The sequence below is a fragment of the Eucyclogobius newberryi genome, unplaced genomic scaffold (assembly GCF_026437365.1).
Source record: "Eucyclogobius newberryi isolate DKJ021-1_F unplaced genomic scaffold, fEucNew1.0.hap1 SCAF_13, whole genome shotgun sequence".
Classification (NCBI taxonomy): Eukaryota; Metazoa; Chordata; class Actinopteri; order Gobiiformes; family Gobiidae; genus Eucyclogobius; species Eucyclogobius newberryi.
In genome coordinates, this window is record NW_027315757.1 from 14,783,286 (window position 1) to 14,802,326 (window position 19,041).

General features: G+C 46.4%; 3 protein-coding genes across 3 annotated transcripts; all 3 read right to left on the bottom strand.

Annotated features, from left to right (window-relative positions):
• Positions 1–25: 25 nt before the first annotated feature.
• On the bottom strand, positions 26–1,447 carry LOC140357614 (uncharacterized). Its single transcript, XM_072442129.1, has 2 exons — positions 374–1,447; positions 26–320 (listed from the first exon to the last, which is right to left on the bottom strand). The coding sequence occupies exons 1-2, from the start codon at positions 1,380–1,382 to the stop codon at positions 205–207; spliced, it is 1,125 nt and encodes a 374-aa protein (XP_072298230.1). The 5' UTR covers positions 1,383–1,447; the 3' UTR covers positions 26–204.
• Positions 1,448–8,894: 7,447 nt separating this feature from the next.
• On the bottom strand, positions 8,895–12,502 carry LOC140357615 (uncharacterized). Its single transcript, XM_072442130.1, has 3 exons — positions 9,489–12,502; positions 9,284–9,397; positions 8,895–9,201 (listed from the first exon to the last, which is right to left on the bottom strand). The coding sequence occupies exons 1-3, from the start codon at positions 12,484–12,486 to the stop codon at positions 9,134–9,136; spliced, it is 3,180 nt and encodes a 1,059-aa protein (XP_072298231.1). The 5' UTR covers positions 12,487–12,502; the 3' UTR covers positions 8,895–9,133.
• Positions 12,503–12,601: 99 nt separating this feature from the next.
• Positions 12,602–17,808, bottom strand: LOC140358767 (uncharacterized). The gene is made up of 5 exons (XM_072443815.1): positions 17,487–17,808; positions 13,946–14,080; positions 13,734–13,847; positions 13,477–13,644; positions 12,602–12,726 (listed from the first exon to the last, which is right to left on the bottom strand). Exons 1-5 carry the CDS (start codon positions 17,806–17,808, stop codon positions 12,602–12,604), a joined length of 864 nt encoding a protein of 287 aa, XP_072299916.1.
• Between the last annotated feature and the right edge of the window lie 1,233 nt (positions 17,809–19,041).

The window sequence follows — 19,041 nt, forward strand, 5'->3', positions numbered from 1 at the left end:
GGAGGGGCTGGGGGCTCTCGGGGTGCGGCGTCTTGAGTGGCGCCAAGCAATACTGTGGTAGTCCCTCTTGAAGCTCTTTTATCTCTTCTCGTGCTGCTTCTGTCTCTTGGATTCTCGTCAGCTTTGTCGACTCTATCTCCACCCTCTTGAATGACCAGCTCATACTCCAACCACTCAGCAAAGTCTTACAGTGAGGGCACACCCTTATTCTGTGGATAGAGGTAGCGGCGGAAGGCAGCTCGTAGTTCTTGAGGAAGTTTCCTGGAGAGTCTCGCCACATGAGACCCGCACTGTAGCTCTATGCAACCATCTTGACCGAGCTGCTCCAACATGCCGACTAGTGCTCGAACTCTTAGAGCAAACTTTCTGAAACTTGTAATGTCATTGGAGCGAATGTTGGGCTCATCCATCAACTCTGCTATTCTTTGTAGTGACAGGTGGTGTGGCTGACCAAAGTGCTTGATTAGGGAGGCCATGGTGTCAGTGTATGGACGAACAGAGTTACTGTAGGAGTCAGCAACCAGAAGAGCCTCTTCAAAGTGGAGGTGATCACGTAACACCTGGTATTTAAATCTCTCCGTAGCGTCGGCTGGGAGAATATTGTCCAAAGCCAGTCTTAAACAAGCAAATTGTCTGGGGTCAGCTCGTGTGAACTCTGGGATTGATGGTGTTGGGCCTCGGTAGGTCTTTTCCCTTGTGGTTAGTGGCAGAGTAGGGGTAGACACTTGTTGAGGAGAGAGTATGTTGCCCACCACACTAGTGCTAAAAGTCTGAGATATTGGGGCGAGCTGTGACACACGGTTTTGGGTGTCCGTATTAGTGGTAACTGCAGCTGCGGTACGTTGCACATGTAGCTCCTGCAGACGCTGGCTGAGCTCTTGGGCAATGGCCGGTGGCTGGGGGGGTGGAGCAAACTTCACGTGTGGGGGGTCAGGATTGTCACATGGGAGATGAACTGGAGGTGGGGGAATGGGCCACTCCTCTGGTTCCTCAGTACATCCTTGTGCTGCATGTAAAGTGGGCTGTCCCTGATGCAGTGAAGTCTGGGTGGGAGGATGTGAGGAGAGCCAGGTGTCATTGGGTGAAATGCTACTGACGCTTGCCGCCTGCACTGGGTGTAGGCCAGTAGAATAGGGGCCACGATCTAGTTGCCTCCTCATATCCGTAACCGTCAGCTGAAGACGCCTGTTGTCCTCTTGTAGCTGCTGCACAATGTTCATGAACTCGTGTGGGACAGATGTTCCAACATACCTCTGGGATGAGATACTTCCTGCAATGGTCCCTGGTGAGGTGGGAGGGGTGTCATCTCGGCGACTCCCTCTGATCTGTGCTGCTCTGGTGGAGCAGGTTGCCCTGTGTATCCCTCGTAATCTCTCATTCATCCCGGAGGTCGTACTGTTCTCCGTGGACGGGCACCGCTCCTCTGAAGATCATAATCCATCTTCACTCCGTAATCACCCTTATCCAGCTCGAAGGACCACAATTTGTAAGAGAGACTTCTGAAACACCTCAATCTTAAAAGAGGGCTTCACTCCTACTGGCAAGTTCAGTAGAGTTGTGATCGCGGAGTGGGCATCGGTCAGAATGCACTGAAGCAGGATGGATTGTTACTTCCTTTTATTGAAGATAATGAGCGTCTATGTGTGTGTGTATGTGTGTGTGTGTGGTTCTGTAAACAAAACCGATAAACATAATATTAGAACAATTTCCATATAAAGTAATCCAGTAGCAATAACACAAGCAGTGCTCTGATACTAATAATAATACTAATAAACGGTGATTACTTAAATGACAATATATAAACAATCATATATATACATACATATATAGTTTCCAACAGGACATAAACAAGCACTCTGCAGCCTCATGAAAAAGGATAGGCCTCAAAGCCTCTACTATTAATCTATTCACAAATAATAATCAGACTACCCTAATGGCACCAAAGGAAACATACTCTAAAGGACATGCATATAAGGCTGACTTATAAATACAGAGGCCCAAATGATACCAGCAAGATCTAGCTAAAGAACACGGAATTACAGGTTATCTTAGCATTAGCGTTAGCGCTTAGCTCTTAGCTGGAAGCTGGTCCAGGTAATATGCATATTAAACCTCTGTAACAACACCAAGCATTCCGACTTTCATCTCTAACCCCACAATAAAGCACAGCAAAACACCCACCTGTCTCATGGACGCACACTAACTACTAACACACAAAAACGGGGCTAAAGGGAAGAGCTAACAACATCTCCGAGGCACATATCAAGAATAAAAACACAAAGAAAGTTTGTCTGCTCATTAGGCGCCGCGCCCCTAGTGGCCGGGTTTGGTATTGCAGCCTGACATGGTAAATTCACCGTTACAACCATGCCTTCATAACATTGACGCCTGCCAACCTCGAAATCACTTGTGGCGCAAAATTAGACTGGGCATTTCCGAGTACAACCGAACACAACCGAACGCAGCGGCCAATCAGATGCCCGCTTTCATCGACATTAGATCACGGACAGATACCGCTGTAGAACTACAGCAATAATCGTGGTCTGTAGTACAGCGCGCCCGAGTTTGTGCAGAGGAATCGCTTTGGGCATGTTCACCGCGCTGTTTTTCCCTATTAAAAATATATATTACGGCAAAAAAATTGCGTCGGTCATAGTGTCCGGAACCTTGAGTTTGGAGTCGGTCAAAACTGATTTTTGCGCCGGTCATTGACCGTGTCCGGCCCGTTATTTCGAGGCTTGCATGTCTCATGCTTGTTTCGTGGTCATCTCGGTCTTGTTTCGCGCTTGATTCGCGTGTGTCTCATGCTCGTTTCGTGGTCATCTCGGTCTTGTTTCGCGCTTGATCCAGCCTGAACTAGCCTAGCGTAGCCTAGCCGCTAGCGTCATGGCTGGATCTACCTTTACCTGTTTGAGCTGTCATATGTCGAGTCAGAACCCTGGCTCCTTCTCTGATGATAGGTGCGTGAAGTGCAGTGTAGTGGTAGTTTTGGAGGCCAGGGTTACGGAGTTAGAAGCGCGGATCCGCTGTTTAGAGGAGCTTAAGTCCAGTTATAGTTCGGTTTTAGCGCGAGGGCTACCGGACCGCGCTGCAGGGCGTAGCATTAGCATTAGCAGTAGCAGTAAGGCCGAGCTCAGCCCCTCAGCGTCTCCCGTGCAGCCGGGACTAGACCAGGAACAGAATAGGGACCAATTTGTGACAGTTCGGAGGGGACAAGGCGCTAAACGCCGAACCTTAGAGCGCCGTGAGCTTCACGTCTATAATAGGTTTTCTCCCCTCAGCGATCACACGCCCGCTGAACACACTAGAGAAACTCTTGTAATCGGGAGTTCTATTGTTAGAGACGTGAAGCTGCCAGCTGCTAGCGTTAGGTGTTACCCGGGGGCCAGAATGGGTGACATCGAAGGAAACCTTAGGATCTTAAAGCGGAGTAGGACCCGTTTCCGGCGAGTCGTGGTTCACGCAGGCGGTAACGACGCCCGGCGGAGACAATCAGAGGTGCTCAAAGTTCAAGTAGCCGCGGTGTGTGACCTAGCGAAGTCGATGTCGGACACTGTAATATTTTCTGGTCCCCTGCCCAATCGGATCAATGCTGAATTGTACAGCCGTCTCTCAGCATTCAACAACTGGTTATCTAGATGGTGCCCTCAAAACAACGTTGTCTTTATTGATAACTGGAGTGCGTTTTGGGGAAAGCCCGGGCTCATACGCAGGGATGGCATCCATCCGACTTCGGAGGGTACATCCCTATTAGTTCGGAATTTGACCGATAGTCTTAGTCGTGTTAAGTGACCATCTAGGGATGAGCCCCAGGTGCAGAGCAGCAGTTCAAGACGCTCCTCTGTCGCTGAACTCTCGCCCGTTCTGTTACATGTGAAGTGTTCAGATTCAAGACAGATAGAGACTGTGTGTGTCCCTCGTGTCCCTCGTGTCCCTCGTACAAATAATGCCAAAAAGTCACATCTCAGAAGAAATATTTCAGGCGTCAGACCAAATAACTTAAGGAAAATAACAATCACAAATGACACAAATACACAATTGAATAAACACGTAAAATGTGGACTGCTAAACATTAGAGCAATTTCCTCCAAATCGCTCTTAGTTAATGAATTAATTAGTGACTATAACATAGATCTTCTAGCTCTAACTGAAACGTGGCTTCAACAAGATGACTACGTCAGACTAAATGAGTCCACCCCACCCAGCCATGTTAACTTTCAGACTGCCAGGAGCACAGGCCGAGGTGGTGGTGTGGCAGTGATCTCCCACTCAAGCCTACTCATGAGCCCTAAAACTAACAATGCATTTCACTCATTTGAAAGCCTTATGCTGTCAATCACATGTCCAAATATGAAAAACCAAAAAGGAGTTTTGTTCATAGTTATCTACCGACCCCCTGGTCCCTACTCAGAGTTTTTAACAGAGTTTTCTGACTTTATATCAAACTTAGTGTTAGCCTGGGATAAAATAGTTATAGTTGGAGACTTTAATATCCACGTGAACATGAGTGATGACGCTCTCAGTAATGCCTTCAGCGCCTTGTTAGACAGCATTGGTTTCACTCAGAATGTAAATAAACCGACTCACACTCACAAGAACACTCTGGATCTTGTCCTAACGTATGGAACAGAGATTAGTGACCTCAGTGTCCTCCCTCAAAACCCTATATTGTCAGATCATTTCCTAATTACCTTTCAGTTTATTCTTAAAGATCATCCAGTCCCACAAAATAAAGTTATAATGAAAAGGACAATATCTGAAAAATCTATCTCAAAATTCAAAGAAATAATAGAGCCAATATTCAGTGACATGTCATGTGATCCTGCTGAGAACAGTTTTAGTCCCAGTATAAGTGATCAATTTGTCGACGTGACCATGAATTCTCTGAAGTCTGCTCTTGAAGTTGTCGTGCCGTTAAAACAGAAGGTCATTAGGCCAAAGCGCGCCTCCCCATGGTACAACCAAGAACTGCGTTCACATAAACAAAGAGTTAGAAAGTTAGAGGGATTATTTCGTCGCTCTCACACAGAAGAATCCCTAAAAGCATGGAAAAGTTGCCTGCTGTCCTATAAGCAGGCTCTGCGTAAGGCCCAAACCAGATATTATTCAAATCTAATAGAAGTCAACAAAAGTAACACTAAATTCCTTTTCAGCACTGTAGCTAGGCTAACAAACTGTCACAGCGCAGTAGAGCCCTCAATCCCAGCTACACTCAGCTCTGATGATTTCCTCCTATTTTTTAACAATAAAATAAAAACAATCAGAGATAAATTAGATGAAATTACCCCCGCTATTAGCCCTGAACTAGCCCAAGCTGTAAATCTAACGTCCCATATAAATCCACCTGTAAACTTAGAAAGGTTCACAGCTGTTGATCAAGCAGAGATAACTTCAGCCATTATGTCCTCTAAAAGCTCAACTTGTGTCCTAGACCCCATTCCAAGCAGACTCCTCAAAGACATTCTTCCCCTAATTATAGACCCTATTCTTAATATAATAAATACTTCACTCGAAAGTGGCTATGTTCCACAGTCCTTCAAATAGGCAGTCATTAAACCTCTTCTGAAAAAGCCTAATCTAGATCCGGACCTATTGGTAAACTACAGACCTATTTCAAATCTTCCCTTCGTCTCTAAAATCCTTGAAAAAGTTGTAGTAAAACAGCTTTGTCGCCACCTGCAGGACAATAACTTATTTGAAGTTTTCCAGTCAGGGTTCAGAGCCCACCACAGCACTGAAACTGCACTAGTTAAAGTCACAAATGATTTGTTATTAGCCGCTGACGATGGACTGGTCTCAGTCCTGGTTCTGTTGGACCTGAGCGCAGCGTTTGACACCATCGACCACAACATTCTACTGCAGAGGTTAGAATGTGATGTAGGTGTTGGAGGAACAGCCCTCAGCTGGTTTAAATCCTATCTATCTGATAAGTACCAATTTGTTAATGTAAACAAGAGCTCCTCACCAAGCTCTAAAGTAATTTACGGTGTGCCACAGGGTTCGGTACTCGGTCCAATTCTGTTTACTCTTTATATGCTGCCATTAGGCAACATTATCAGAAAGCATGACATTAACTTCCACTGCTATGCAGATGACACTCAGCTGTATTTATCAATGAAACCTGATCAGAGCGATCAAGTAGACAGACTTAGTGCTTGTGTGAAGGAGATAAAAACCTGGATGACACTAAACTACCTGCTTCTTAACCCTGAAAAAACCGAGGTCATTGTGCTGGTCCTAAGCATCTACGAGACTCTCTATCTGAGCAGATAGTCACACTGGACAATGTCAGTGTAGCCTCCAGTTCTACTGTAAGAAACCTTGGAGTCTTATTTGACCAGGAGCTCTCATTTAAAGCTCATATAAATCAAGCTTGTAAAACAGCCTATTTCCATTTGCGCAACATAGCCAAAATCAGAAGAATCCTGCCTAAAAGTGATGCTGAAAAACTTATCCATGCATTTGTAACGACTAGATTAGACTACTGTAACTCCTGCTTGCAGCGTGTCCTAAAAGCTCCATAAAAAGCTTTCAACTGGTTCAAAATGCAGCAGCAAGATTACTAACAGGAACAAAAAGAAGAGAGCACATTACGCCAGTGCTGAAGTCTCTTCACTGGCTCCCCGTCGAGTTTAGAATCAAATTTAAAATTCTACTCTTGACCTACAAAGCCATAAATGACATGGCCCCATCCTACCTCAAAGATGCTATAGAACCATATCATCCAAACAGAGCTCTTCGCTCTCAGTATACCGGCCTTCTGGTGGTGCCAAGAGTCTCTAAATGTACTGTAGTAGGTAGAGCGTTTAGCTACCAAGCCCCTGTGTTATGGAATCAGCTCCTGTCCATGTTAAATATGCTGACACAGTCTCTTCATTTAAGTCCAGGCTTAAAACGTTCCTCTTCGAAATCGCTTATGGTCAGAGTAGTTAGGAACAGAAACATAAACCCACAGCTTTAGCTACGCTGCCCTAGGAGTAACTATGCTGGGGGAAGTATGACAGCTTGAGCACTATCCTCTTCTTCTTCTGACTACTTATGCTATCAAACAATATTTATTATTTGATTCCACTTGCAAACTGTTCACCGCCTTCTTTTCTTTCTCTCACTCCTGAGGACCTGTGGACCCAGATGCCCCTCCCCTGGTGAAGTGGTCCCTGCCCTGTGTGGACGGTCCCTCATCTGCCTGAAGAGTGGGTCCAGCTCGCCTCAGTCGGTCCCTCATCTGCCTGAAGAGTGGGTCCAGTTCGCCTCAGTCGGTCCCTCATCTGCCTGAAGAGTGGGTCCAGCTCGACTCAGACGGTCCCTCATCTGAAGAGTGGGTCCAGCTCCAGTCTCCCTTGTGTCCGTCTGTCCGTCTGTGAGAGTCGGATCTCTCCTTCACTGGAACTCCTCCAGGTTTCTACGCTTTTTTCCCAAAGAGGTTTTTTTTGTAGTTTTTCCTGGCCGAGAAGGAGAGTCTAAGGACAGAGGACCCTGGGACATCGTCCCTCGCCACCACAGACATTGTCTGACTCCATCGCCACCACAGACATTGTTGATTCATTTCTCCCTGTGGCCCTCAGAGGCAACTGTTGTTGTGATTTTGGGCCTTACAAAAATAAATTGATTTGATTTGATTTGATTTGACAAATGTATACAATTTATCAAAGTACATAATGTTTACAATGTTATGAAGTAAAAAATATATATGTATGAGACCACTGTGTACTGCATCCAAATGTATATACTTTGCACCGGACACGCCCTCTGCACCGGACACTCCCTCTGCACCGGGCACGCCCTCTGCACCGGGCACGCCCTCTGCACCGGACACTCCCTCTGCACCGGGCACGCCCTCTGCACCGGACACGCCCTCTGCACCGGACACTCCCTCTGCACCGGGCACGCCCTCTGCACCGGACACTCCCTCTGCACCGGGCACTCCCTCTGCACCGGACACTCCCTCTGCACCGGACACGCCCCCTGCACCGGACACACCCTCAAAGCTTTCAAGAGCACGGACTTTGTGTCTGATCCTAAAATATAGTTTGGAGTTGGAAATGAGGCTAACGTTTCTTAGCATAGCCACTCGCATTAGCATTAGCTGCTAACGACCTCCTGAAGAACTGGTTCTCCTCCTGAACAGCTGGTTCTGAACTGGTTCTCCTCCTGAAGAACTGGTTCTCCTCCTGAACAGCTGGTTCTGAACTGGTTCTCCTCCTGAAGAACTGGTTCTCCTCCTGAAGAACTGGTTCTCCTCCTGAAGAACCGGTTCTCCTCCTGAAGAACTGGATCTCCTCCTGAAGAACTGGTTCTCCTCCTGAGTGGCTCCAGCTCCACTGTCTCTTTTGCGTCCGTCTGTGAGAGTCAGATCTCTCCTTCACTGTGGAACTCCTCCAGGTTTATACTTTTTCCGGAGGAGATTTTGTAGTTGTTCCTGCAGAAGGAGGAGCTAAGGACAGAGGACTCTGGGACATCGTCCCTCATCTCTATGAACATTCTTTAATCTGTTTTTCACTGTCGCCCTCAGAGGGAACTGTTGTGGTTTTGGGCGTGACAAAAATAAATTAAATTGAAGATCTGTGTGAGGAACAATGACACGCTGAAGATCTTTGTGAGGAACAATGACACACTGAAGATCTGTGTGAGGAACAATGACACGCTGAAGATCTTTGTGAGGAACAATGACACGCTGAAGATCTGTGTGAGGAACAATGACACACTGAAGATCTGTGAGGAACAATGACACTCTGAATATCTGTGTGAGGAACAATGACACACTGAAGTGAATGAACTTTAACCCCGTTAATGTTGTAGAAGATTATTGAAACTGTCACATTGAATGTGTGACCAAAGCTAATTAAATTTGAAAAGATCAGACAGGATTTATTATGATTTTTTTATTTCTGGTTTGTTAAATATTTCTAAACATAAATAAATAAATAAATATATACATACATGAATAAATAAATACATTTGCATTTGCATTAGTAGTGCAATAAGATCCGGGTCCACCTCGGCCTCAGGGCCTCACTGGTCAACACAAACTTTCAACATTTCAATCAAATGATACTCATCATACACACAGAGCACAGACCTTACAACATGAATGTTTGTGTCAAATACAACTGTGATCTTCTAATGTGAGTGTTTAGAAGACAAGTGCGAGGACAAGAGCGAGAACCTGGAGCAGAAGCAGAGACGAGACTGAAGAGGCGCCTGGAAAACACAAAAATAAAACGTGTTAAACTAAAAGACAAAAACAAATGTGGAAACACAAGCACACAGACAAACACTGTACCTGCAGTAGTGCTAGTAGTAGTAGTAGTAGTAGTAGTAGTAGTAGTAGTAGTAGTCAAAGTAGCAGCTGCGGTGGTGGTAGAAGTAGGAGCTGTGGAGGTTGTGGTGGTTGGAGCTGAGAAATTAAAATATATATATTTAGAAATGATACACAGCAAAACAAAGTATGTGAACTTTGCAAGTCCAAATGTATTAGTTTGACTGACCTGTGGTGACGGTTGGAGCAGTTGTAGGGGTAGTAGGTGCTGCAGTAGTAGTAGTAGTAGTAGGTGCTGTAGTAGTAGTTGTTGGGGCTGCAGTAGTAGTAGTTGGGGCTGCAGTAGTAGTAGTTGGGGTTGCAGTAGTAGTAGTAGGTGCTGCAGTAGTAGTAGTAGGTGCTGCGGTAGTAGTGGTAGGTGCTGCAGTAGTTGTAGTTGGGGTAGCGGTAGTAGTAATTGGGGCTGCAGTAGTAGTAATTCGGGCTGCAGTAGTAGTAGTAGGTGCTGCGGTAGTAGTGGTAGGTGCTGCAGTAGTTGTAGTTGTGGCTGAGGTAGTAGTAGTTGGGGCAGCGGAAGTAGTAGTTAGTGCTGTTGTAGTAGTAGTAGGTGCTGCTGAAGTAGTGGTAGCTGCTGCAGTAGTTGTAGTTGGGGTTGCAGTAGTAGTAGTTGGGGCTGCATTAGTAGTAGTAGGTGCTGCGGTAGTAGTGGTAGGTGCTGCTGTAGTAGTGGTTGGGGCTGCGGTAGTAGTAGTAGGTGCTGCAGTTGTAGTAGTAGGTGCTGCGGTAGTACTGGTGGGTGCTGCAGTAGTTGTAGTTGGGGTAGCGGTAGTAGTAGTTGGGGCTGCGGTAGTAGTAATTGGGGCTGCAGTAGTAGTAGTAGGTGCTGCGGTAGTAGTGGTAGGTGCAGCAGTAGTTGTAGTTGGGGCTGCGGTAGTTGTGGCTGCGGTAGTAGTGGTAAGTGCTGCAATAGTAGTAGTTGGGACAACGGCAGTAGTAGTAGGTGCTGCAGTAGTAGTAGTTGGGGCAGCGGTAGTAGTGGTAGGTGCTGCGGTAGTAGTAGTTGGGGCTGCGGTAGTAGTAGTAGGTGCTGCAGTTGTAGTAGTAGGTGCTGCGGTAGTACTGGTGGGTGCTGCGGTAGTAGTGGTAGGTGCTGCAGTAGTAGTAGTTGGGGCTGCGTTAGTAGTAGTAGATGCTGCAGTTGTAGTAGTAGGTGTTGCGGTAGTACTGGTGGGTGCTGCGGTAGTAGTGGTAGGTGCTGCAGTAGTTGTAGTTGGGGCTGCGGTAGTTGTGGCTGCGGTAGTAGTGGTAAGTGCTGCAATAGTAGTAGTTGGGACAACGGCAGTAGTAGTAGGTGCTGCAGTAGTAGTAGTTGCGGCAGCGGTAGTAGTGGTAGGTGCTGCGGTAGTAGTAGTAGGTGCTGCGGTAGTAGTAGTTGGGGCAGCGGTTGTAGTAGTAAGTGCTGCAGTAGTTGTGGTTGGGGCTGCGGTAGTAGTAGTTGGGGCTGCGGTAGTAGTAGTTGGGGCTGCAGTAGTAGTAGTAGGTGCTGTTGTAGTAGTAGGTGGGGCTGCAGTAGTAGTAGTTGGGGCTGCAGTAGTAGTGGTAGGAGCTGCAGTAGTTGTAGTTGGAGCAGCTGTAGTTGTAGTTGGGGTTGCGGTCGTAGTGGTAGGTGCTGCAGTAGTTGTAATTGGGGCAGCGGTAGTAGTAGTTGGGGCAGCGGCAGTAGTAGTTAGGGCTGCGATTGTAGTAGTAGGTGCTGCGGTAGTAGGGGTAGGTGCTGCAGTAGTTGTAGTTGGAGCAGCCGTAGAAGTAGTTGGGGCTGCGATTGTAGTAGTAGGTGCTGCGGTAGTAGTGGTAGGTGCTGCAGTAGTAGTAGTAGGTGCTGCGGTAGTAGTAGTAGGTGCTGCGGTAGTAGTAGTTGGGGCAGCAGTATTAGTGGTAGGTGCTGCGGTAGTAGTAGTTGGGGCTGCCGTAGTAGTAGTTAGGCCAGCGGTAGTAGAAGTTGGGGCTGCGGTTGCAGTAGTAGGTGCTGGAGTAGTTGTAGTTGGGGCTGCAGTAGTAGTAGTAGGTTCTGCAGTAGTAGTTGTAGGTGCTGCAGTAGTTGTAGTTGGGGCAGCCGTAGTAGTAGTAGGGACAACGGCAGTAGTGGTAATTGGTGCTGCAGTAGTAGTGGTTGGTGCTGCAGTAGTAGTGGTTGGTGCTGCAGTAGTAGTGGTAGGTCCTTCGGTAGTTGTAGTTGGGACTGCGGTAGTTGTGGCTGCGGTAGTAGTGGTAGGTGCTGCAGTAGTAGTAGTTGGTGCTGCGGTAGTAGTAGTTGGGGCAGAAGTAGTAGTGGTAGGTGCTGCGGTAGTAGTAGTTGGGGCTGCGGTTGTAGTAGTAGGTGCTGCAGTAGTAGTAGTAGGTGATGCGGTAGTAGTAGTAGGTGCTGCGGTAGTAGTAGTTGGGGCAGCAGTAGTAGTAGTTGGGGCTGCGGTAGTAGTAGTTGGGGCAGCGGTAGTAGTAGTTGGGGCTGCGGTTGTAGTAGTAGGTGCTGTGGTAGTAGTGGTAGGTGCTGCAGTAGTAGTAGTAGGTGCTGCGGTAATAGTAGTTGGGGCTGCGGTTGCAGTAGTAGGTGCTGCGGTAGTAGTGGTAGGTGCTGCAGTAGTAGTAGTAGGTGCTGCGGTAGTAGTAGTAGGTGCTGCGGTAGTAGTAGTTGGGGCAGCAGTAGTAGTAGTTGGGGCTGCGGTAGTAGTAGTTGGGGCAGCGGTAGTAGTAGTTGGGGCTGCGGTTGTAGTAGTAGGTGCTGTGGTAGTAGTGGTAGGTGCTGCAGTAGTAGTACTAGTAGGTGCTGCGGTAGTAGTAGTAGGTGCTGCGGTAATAGTAGTTGGGGCAGCAGTAGTAGTGGTAGGTGCTGCGGTAGTAGTAGTTGGAGCAGCGGTAGTAGTAGTTGGGGCTGCGGTTGCAGTAGTTGTAGTTGGGGCTGCAGTAGTAGTAGTAGGTGCTGCGGTAGTAGTTGTAAGTGCTACAGTAGTAGTAGTAGTAGGTGCTGCACTAGTAGTGGTTGGGGCTGCAGTAGTAGTAGTAGGTGCTGCTGCAGTAGTAGTAGTGGTCGGGGGGTTACAGTTGGCGGTGGTGCAGCAGGTTGGAGTTCCATTGACAGTGCCAACGTCGACAAGCAGAGGAGACGAGGAGAGTGCGGCTGCTGCAGCACAAATGTTTCCTGAAGCGCAGCCAAGACCCAAGACCTCCATCGTGCTACCCTTTGGAGTCACTGCAATACAACACACAAGAAAGTTTAGAAAACTCTGCAGGTGTCCAGCTCTGTCCCTGCAGGTGTCCAGCTCTGTCCCTGCAGGTGTTCAGATGTTACTGACCTCTGGAGCTGAAGCAGTTGTTCTCCAGGGTGTTGCAGGTCAGACCTGTGCTGCAGGTGCCGGTCGTTGGGTCACAGCTGAAGCATTGTAGGCTCCCAGTGCCCGGAGTTGACGGAGCTGAAAGTAAAAAAGTTCAGAGGTCAGACGGGGGCCAACACAGGGGCCAACACAGGGGCCACCATATGGGTCAACACAGGGGCCACCACATGGGTCAACACAGGGGCCACCACATGGGTCAACACAGGGGCCACCACAGGGCCCACCAAAGGGGCCAACACAGGGGCCACCACATGGGTCAACACAGGGGCCACCACAGGGTCCACCACAGGGGCAAACACAGGGTTCAACACAGGGTTCAACACAGGGTTCAACACAGGGGTCAACACAGGGGCCACCACAGGGGACAACACAGGGGCCACCACAGGGGTCAACACAGGGGCCAACACAGGGGCCAACACAGGGGTAAACACAGGGTTCAACACAGGGTTCAACACAGGGGTAAACACAGGGGCCACCACAGGGGCAAAAACAGGGGCCAACACAGGGTTCAACACAGGGTTCAACACAGGGGCCAACACAGGGGCATACACAGGGGCCAACACAGAGGCAAACACAGGGACCAACACAGGGGCCAACACAGGGTTCAACACAGGGTTCAACACAGGGGCCAACACAGGGACCAACACAGGGGCCAACACAGGGTTAAACACAGGGTTCAACACAGGGGCCAACACAGGGTTCAACACAGGGTTCAACACAGGGGTCAACACAGGGGTCAACACAGGGGCCACCACTGGGGCCAAAACAGGGTTCAACACAGGGGCCAACACAGGGGCCTTCTGCACATAGAACACCAGGATGACTCACCGGGTGCGTCTGCAGTGTTGCAGTTGTCGCTGCTGCAGCAAACGGCTTTGGCCAAAACTTGGGAACTTCCAACATTCAGAGAAAAGTCCTGGGTCATGGAGGCTGGACAAAGGCTGGACGCAGCACAACCTTTGACTTTCGTCGTGGAGGTGCTCGGGCCAGATTTGGCTGTGATGGAAAGAACAGTGTTCAGAATCAGAGGAGCGTTCAGAATCAGAGGAAATATATAAATAAATGATTAAATATTGTATACATACTTTGGATGGTGGCAGAGACACATTGCACCTCTCCATTTTGACACGGGGCCAAAATTGTACTCACACAGTTTGAGTCATTCGGATCAGAACATGTCGTACAGCTGAGGCCCGCGACTGCAACAAAGCCGGGTTAAACCAGCACTAAACTAGGACTGAACCAGGACCAGACCATGACTAAAGCAGGTCTAAACCAGGACTGTAGCAAATCTCACCTGAGTTGATGGACAGGGCGATGGTTAAAGCCAGAGAAAGGAGCAGAGTGTTCTTCATGTTTTGAGTGTGCTGCAGAGGTTTGGGAATCGTCTCTCCTGCTTCACCTGAGTCTCTTCTGAAAACCTTCTGTGGAGCTGAGGCTCTCCATCAGTTAATATAACTACGTGTCACGCCCTGCACCTTCACGTCAACTAAACCTGTTGACGTAATCACTTGACTTCAGATTCCATGACGATAATGAGTCAGAACAACAACATATATTTAAGGACGGTTTTGAGTTTGATTGTTCTCATGCTTGTTTAACACAGCCTTATAAAGTACAGTGCTACACATCTATTTTTATGACATATTGTTCTACCATAGTATTGTGACGGCAGTGGGTCATATGACTGGTAAACGTAATGAGAAAAGAAAGAGGAAAAGAAGGATAAGATTATTTTTTATTTCCATAAAATACAAACCATGTCTAAATTAATCATATGATAATTAAGTGAATGAAATCATTAAAGAGTCCCAAAAATATCAAGTGTTCAGTGTTGTTATTACTGCTTTGATTTGATCTATTACATCTATCTCATAAATATATGTTCATAAAACGTTGGCAGTGCTGGAGAGGCTTGTATAAAACAATGGAGAGAATGGATGGAGACTGTTTTAGCTCCATTTTAAAGGAGACATACTCAAATGATGAAAACACCCCAAAAGACAAGCAGCGGGTAATTATTTAATCTCTAAATATAGCACACACACCTCCACCCTTTTTGTTTTGACGTATTTCAGATGCATTTTCATGGTGTGGGTCCCTGGTCACTGACGGGTACTTTCGTTAATTTTGAGTGGGGTCCCCCACTTTGTGTTTTTGGCCCTCTATACAGTAATAGTGTTCTGTTTTTGCATTACATGTTTATGTGCACGGAACATGCAAGAGATGGGGAACGTATTTGTGAGCCACTTAGCACAAACGAGCCTCGTTTAGTGCCCACTTTTGCACGTGCTTCGCCCGTTTACGACAATAATGTTCCATTTTCCTACTACTAATTAGTATGCACGGGGCGTGCGTGAGTGGAGGAGTGCGTTAGTGAGTGTTTGCAGGTGGGCGAGCGCATTGTGCTCGATTTTGTGCGCACTACGTGAGAAAAACAAACAGTTGAAACAAAAGCCTGTGACTGTCACTTAAATAAAATCCTTAATGATTCCTGCAGGTGCTCAGACAGGTTCATCTGCTGTTTATTTCAGGCAAGAAACAAAACAACAAAAGTATGTGAATGTTCCTCTGTTAGGAGGAAAAGGGCCACCACAGGGGCCAACCCAGGGGCCAACACAGACTTGACTTGTGCTCCTCTCTTGTTTTAGGAGCACAATAGCACAAAAGTGTTGATGTGACTTGAGGCAAACTGGACCTGGGACTTCACGTTTTCGTTTCCATTTTATTAGTTTATTACTTTGAAGGAGTCATTCTTTTTTATCAATAGGAGACATTGCTCCAACAGGAATTGAACCGGCAACCCAGTGGTGTCACTCAATGAGCCTTTATATTCATATTTAACACGCCCAAAGTGCTTTCAAATCAAAAGGCAATACAAAAGCATCAGCCTAAAACAATACAGTGCAATGAAGAGTGGCAACAACAGAAGTGTAGAAAAGAAAGCGTCACATGAGTTTAAAGCCAGTCTCAGGACGTGATGGAGCAGATCTCAGGAGGAAGTGTCAGAGGTTGAGCCTGACTCTGGAATCTGCCTTTGTTTATTAATAGTTCACATGTAATAAAACCAAGACACACCCAAAAACACAACAGCCGTGAGCTGCTCCCTTCAGGTATTCAGTCTCTGAGTCACTGAAGCGTCAACGTTTTATTGTCTTCATCTTTGTTTCTTTGTTCCAGAGAATCTGACGTTGGCTTCTAAATGTGGTCATTTGTTGTTTAACTGAGGTCAAACTCCAGTTGGAAACAAAAACACAAACATCATCAGTTCAAGGTTAAAGTTTCTTTTTATGAAACAACAGCACAAAAGCTCCACTTTGAACACATGAAAAATAAACAAGAACTTCTCAAGACAAAGTGGAGACTAAGATTGAACTGAGCAAATAGAGTAAGTGGCGCCTCCCACTGGAGAACTGCTGCAAGTGATGATCTTTCAGTATTTAAACTCAACTGATTCTAATTTCTGAAACAACCATGTGGAAAGGCAAATCCCATGGTCATGGAACATATTTCAGTGTGTTTGAGAAGGGTCAAATCATTGGCATCGAGCTGAGAAAACATAAGAGAAGAGAAGTCTTTATTTGTCCCACAACAGGGAAATTCCATTGTTGCAACACAGAGTTGGTACAGAAGTAAACTAGATAATATGCAATGGCTGAAGCCATTGCGAGTGTCTGCATTCTTGCGTAAAAGTACTACATGTGTGTAGTAAAGACTTTATTCTTGTTAGGCTCGAGCCATGGAATGGAATGTTCATTCCAAGGAATGTTCGAGTCTGTTCTAACGTGCTTTGAACTCATGGGCTTTGAAACACAGAATAAAGTCTGAAGAATAAAGTCTGAAGAATAAAGTCTGAAGAATAAAGTCTGAAGAATATGAAGAATAAAGTCTGAAGAATAAAGTCTGAAGAATAAAGTCTGAAGAATAAAGTCTGGCGGCAATGTAACGCTTGGATACCAGCCGCCATAAAACAACAACAACATCAACAACAACAATAACAATAACATTTAGTTTAGTTGTGTAAAGAAGTGCAACGTGCAACATTTGTGGAAAAAGTACTGCATGTGTGTCAGAGTACTGCATGTGTGTGAAAGTACTGCATTTGTGTGAAAGTACTGCATGTGTGTGGAAGTACTGCATGTGTGTGAAAGTACTGCATGTGTGTTGAAGTACTGCATGTGTGTGAAAGTACTGCATGTGTGTCAGAGTACTGCATGTGTGTGAAAGTACTGCATGTGTGTGAAAGTACTGCATGTGTGTCAGAGTACTACATGTGTTGTTGAAAATGTTCAATATTTGTCTAAAAACTGTATGAAGAAGACTCGGGACACGAGCGTCTTGGGTTTAGAAGCACGTTTATTCCAATCACAGGAAGTCCCAACAACCTAGATGCAATGCATTCTGGGAACAGTAGTCTACAGCTACACCTCCTCCTTTTAGCTAAAGGTATACTCTTTAGTATTTTAAATAAACATAAATATACAGCATATTTTAGCATAAGCATTTCTTTTCACATTAGTATTGAACATAGGTGTATTTTACCTTAACATGTCTTTAGAACAGCATTTTATGGGAACATTAGAATCTTTACAAATTCAGTCTCTCAGGAGGTCTCACCAGACGACCTGAACTAGTAATAGTCCCTGTCGGTCTGAGGTGCCTTCTGTTTCTCCTCAGGAAACCCCTGTCAGTCTCTACCACATACGATCTGGGAGCATTGGCTGGTCTAACTAAAGATCCAGTGGTTTCCTCAGTGGTAATCCACACTTTCTGTCCAGATGATAGTTTTGGGAGTGGTCTGGCACGGTGTCTACGGTTGTAATGTTTAGCCTGCTCACGTCTCCTTTCCTCATCCTTTTTTCGAAAAGTCTGTAAATCCGGCCATGTAGGATCCAGCTTGGTTGTGTGTTGAGGTAGAGTGGTGCGCAGGTTTCTTCCCATGAGCAGCTGCGCTGGCGAGAACCCATGTTCCAGTGGAGTGGCCCTGTAGGCCAGCAGCGCTCTGTTGTAGTCACTGTCCTTTTTCCACAAGTCTTTGATAGTGCGAATAGCACGCTCTGCCTCTCCATTTGCTTGGGGGTATCTGGGGCTGCTCGTAACATGTGTGAATTGATACTTTTGCAAACTGTCTGAACTGCTCTGACGAAAACTGCGGCCCATTATCTGAAAACACAGTCTCTGAAACTCTGTCTTGCAAAGGTCTCTTTTTTCTGTGGCTGTGATTTGAGACAAGTGGCGGCTGGTGATTTCTTTTTTAGGTGGGGCTATTTAAAATTTAGAATTTCGTAGATGTGATTTCCTGCATTCTGGTGCATTTTAGGCATACTTCTCAACCTATTTGTCATCCCAGGGGGCGATAACACGTAGTAAAGCGGGAGATTCCCCCCCAGGTAAAGTGGCCTGCACGAGAAAATCTGTTGCGCGATATGGCTGTTAATTACGGTAATCGTAAAAAGTACGACAGTGGTGTTTGCTAAAACCACAACTAACTACTAATTTACCACAACAGTGTGTCATCCCAAACAAAAAATCAAATCAGCCATGCAATAGCATAGCGCTCAGTTAAAACTAGTGTGCTCACATTAAAACTAGCTCGCTAGCCGGCATCACTTTGTTTAATCGGCTGTCACTCCGCTATTAACGGAAAATACCTTTCAAACTCTGTGATTGTATTCACAACTAATGTGTCCTTCATCCTACCAAATATAATGAAACGGCATGTAGTATTGCACCCGCGAGCCAAGCAGGAGTAGAGTTTTGTTCGGTTATTCTTCAATCTACTCTATGTAAACAATGACATCATGAATCCACATGGCTGAGCACAATACTAGAACTTCCTATAAATATCACAATTTCATCACCACAAAAAAAATGATAGCCTTCCTGTGAGTGAACCCCTGGGTGATCCCTGCCATGAAGACAGAGTCCAACTATCACCCGCACAATCTCGGGAAAAGGTTCTGGTGAATGTTTTCCCCTTTTCGCTCGTCTGTTGGGTTATGTTCACTTCTGGCTTGTCAGGTCCGAGTTGTTTTAAAATGAGCTTTTCCTCAAAAGTTCTTCTTCAAAGTGATGCAGATTTGACTGAATTTGCGGCAAATTCATCCGACGTCGCCATTTTACACAGTTCGCTGCTGGAATGAAAACATCTGTAAACAAGCAGCTGCAGCGGTGCATCTTGGTACTTTGGGGCGCTAGTCTTCAGCGCCCCAAACCCATAAAATTCCTCGACGATGATTGGCGGATATGTATTCTTTTTTGCCTAGCAACAGGGGAGCCATTGGCTTAAATACAGCACAATGGGGCTGATCGAACAAGCGCCCCGCCAAGACAGCCTATTGGCTACTACACCAAACATGATAAGCGTTCACGTTTTAAACGTGGAACTTGAAA

Coding starts and splice junctions, on each gene's coding strand:
- LOC140357614 (XM_072442129.1), bottom strand. CDS start 1,382: ATGAATGAGAGATTACGAGGGATACACAGGGCAACCTGCTCCACCAGA. Junction 321..373: donor TCGCTCCAATGACATTACAA/GTTTCAGAAAGT, acceptor ATGTTGGAGCAG/CTCGGTCAAGATGGTTGCAT.
- LOC140357615 (XM_072442130.1), bottom strand. CDS start 12,486: ATGGAGGTCTTGGGTCTTGGCTGCGCTTCAGGAAACATTTGTGCTGCA. Junction 9,398..9,488: donor TGCTCCAACCGTCACCACAG/GTCAGTCAAACT, acceptor TTAATTTCTCAG/CTCCAACCACCACAACCTCC. Junction 9,202..9,283: donor TACTACTAGCACTACTGCAG/GTACAGTGTTTG, acceptor TGTGTTTTCCAG/GCGCCTCTTCAGTCTCGTCT.
- LOC140358767 (XM_072443815.1), bottom strand. CDS start 17,808: ATGGGCCGCAGTTTTCGTCAGAGCAGTTCAGACAGTTTGCAAAAGTAT. Junction 14,081..17,486: donor AAAGGATGAGGAAAGGAGAC/GTGAGCAGGCTA, acceptor GGAGAGCCTCAG/CTCCACAGAAGGTTTTCAGA. Junction 13,848..13,945: donor CGCCCTGTCCATCAACTCAG/GTGAGATTTGCT, acceptor GCTTTGTTGCAG/TCGCGGGCCTCAGCTGTACG.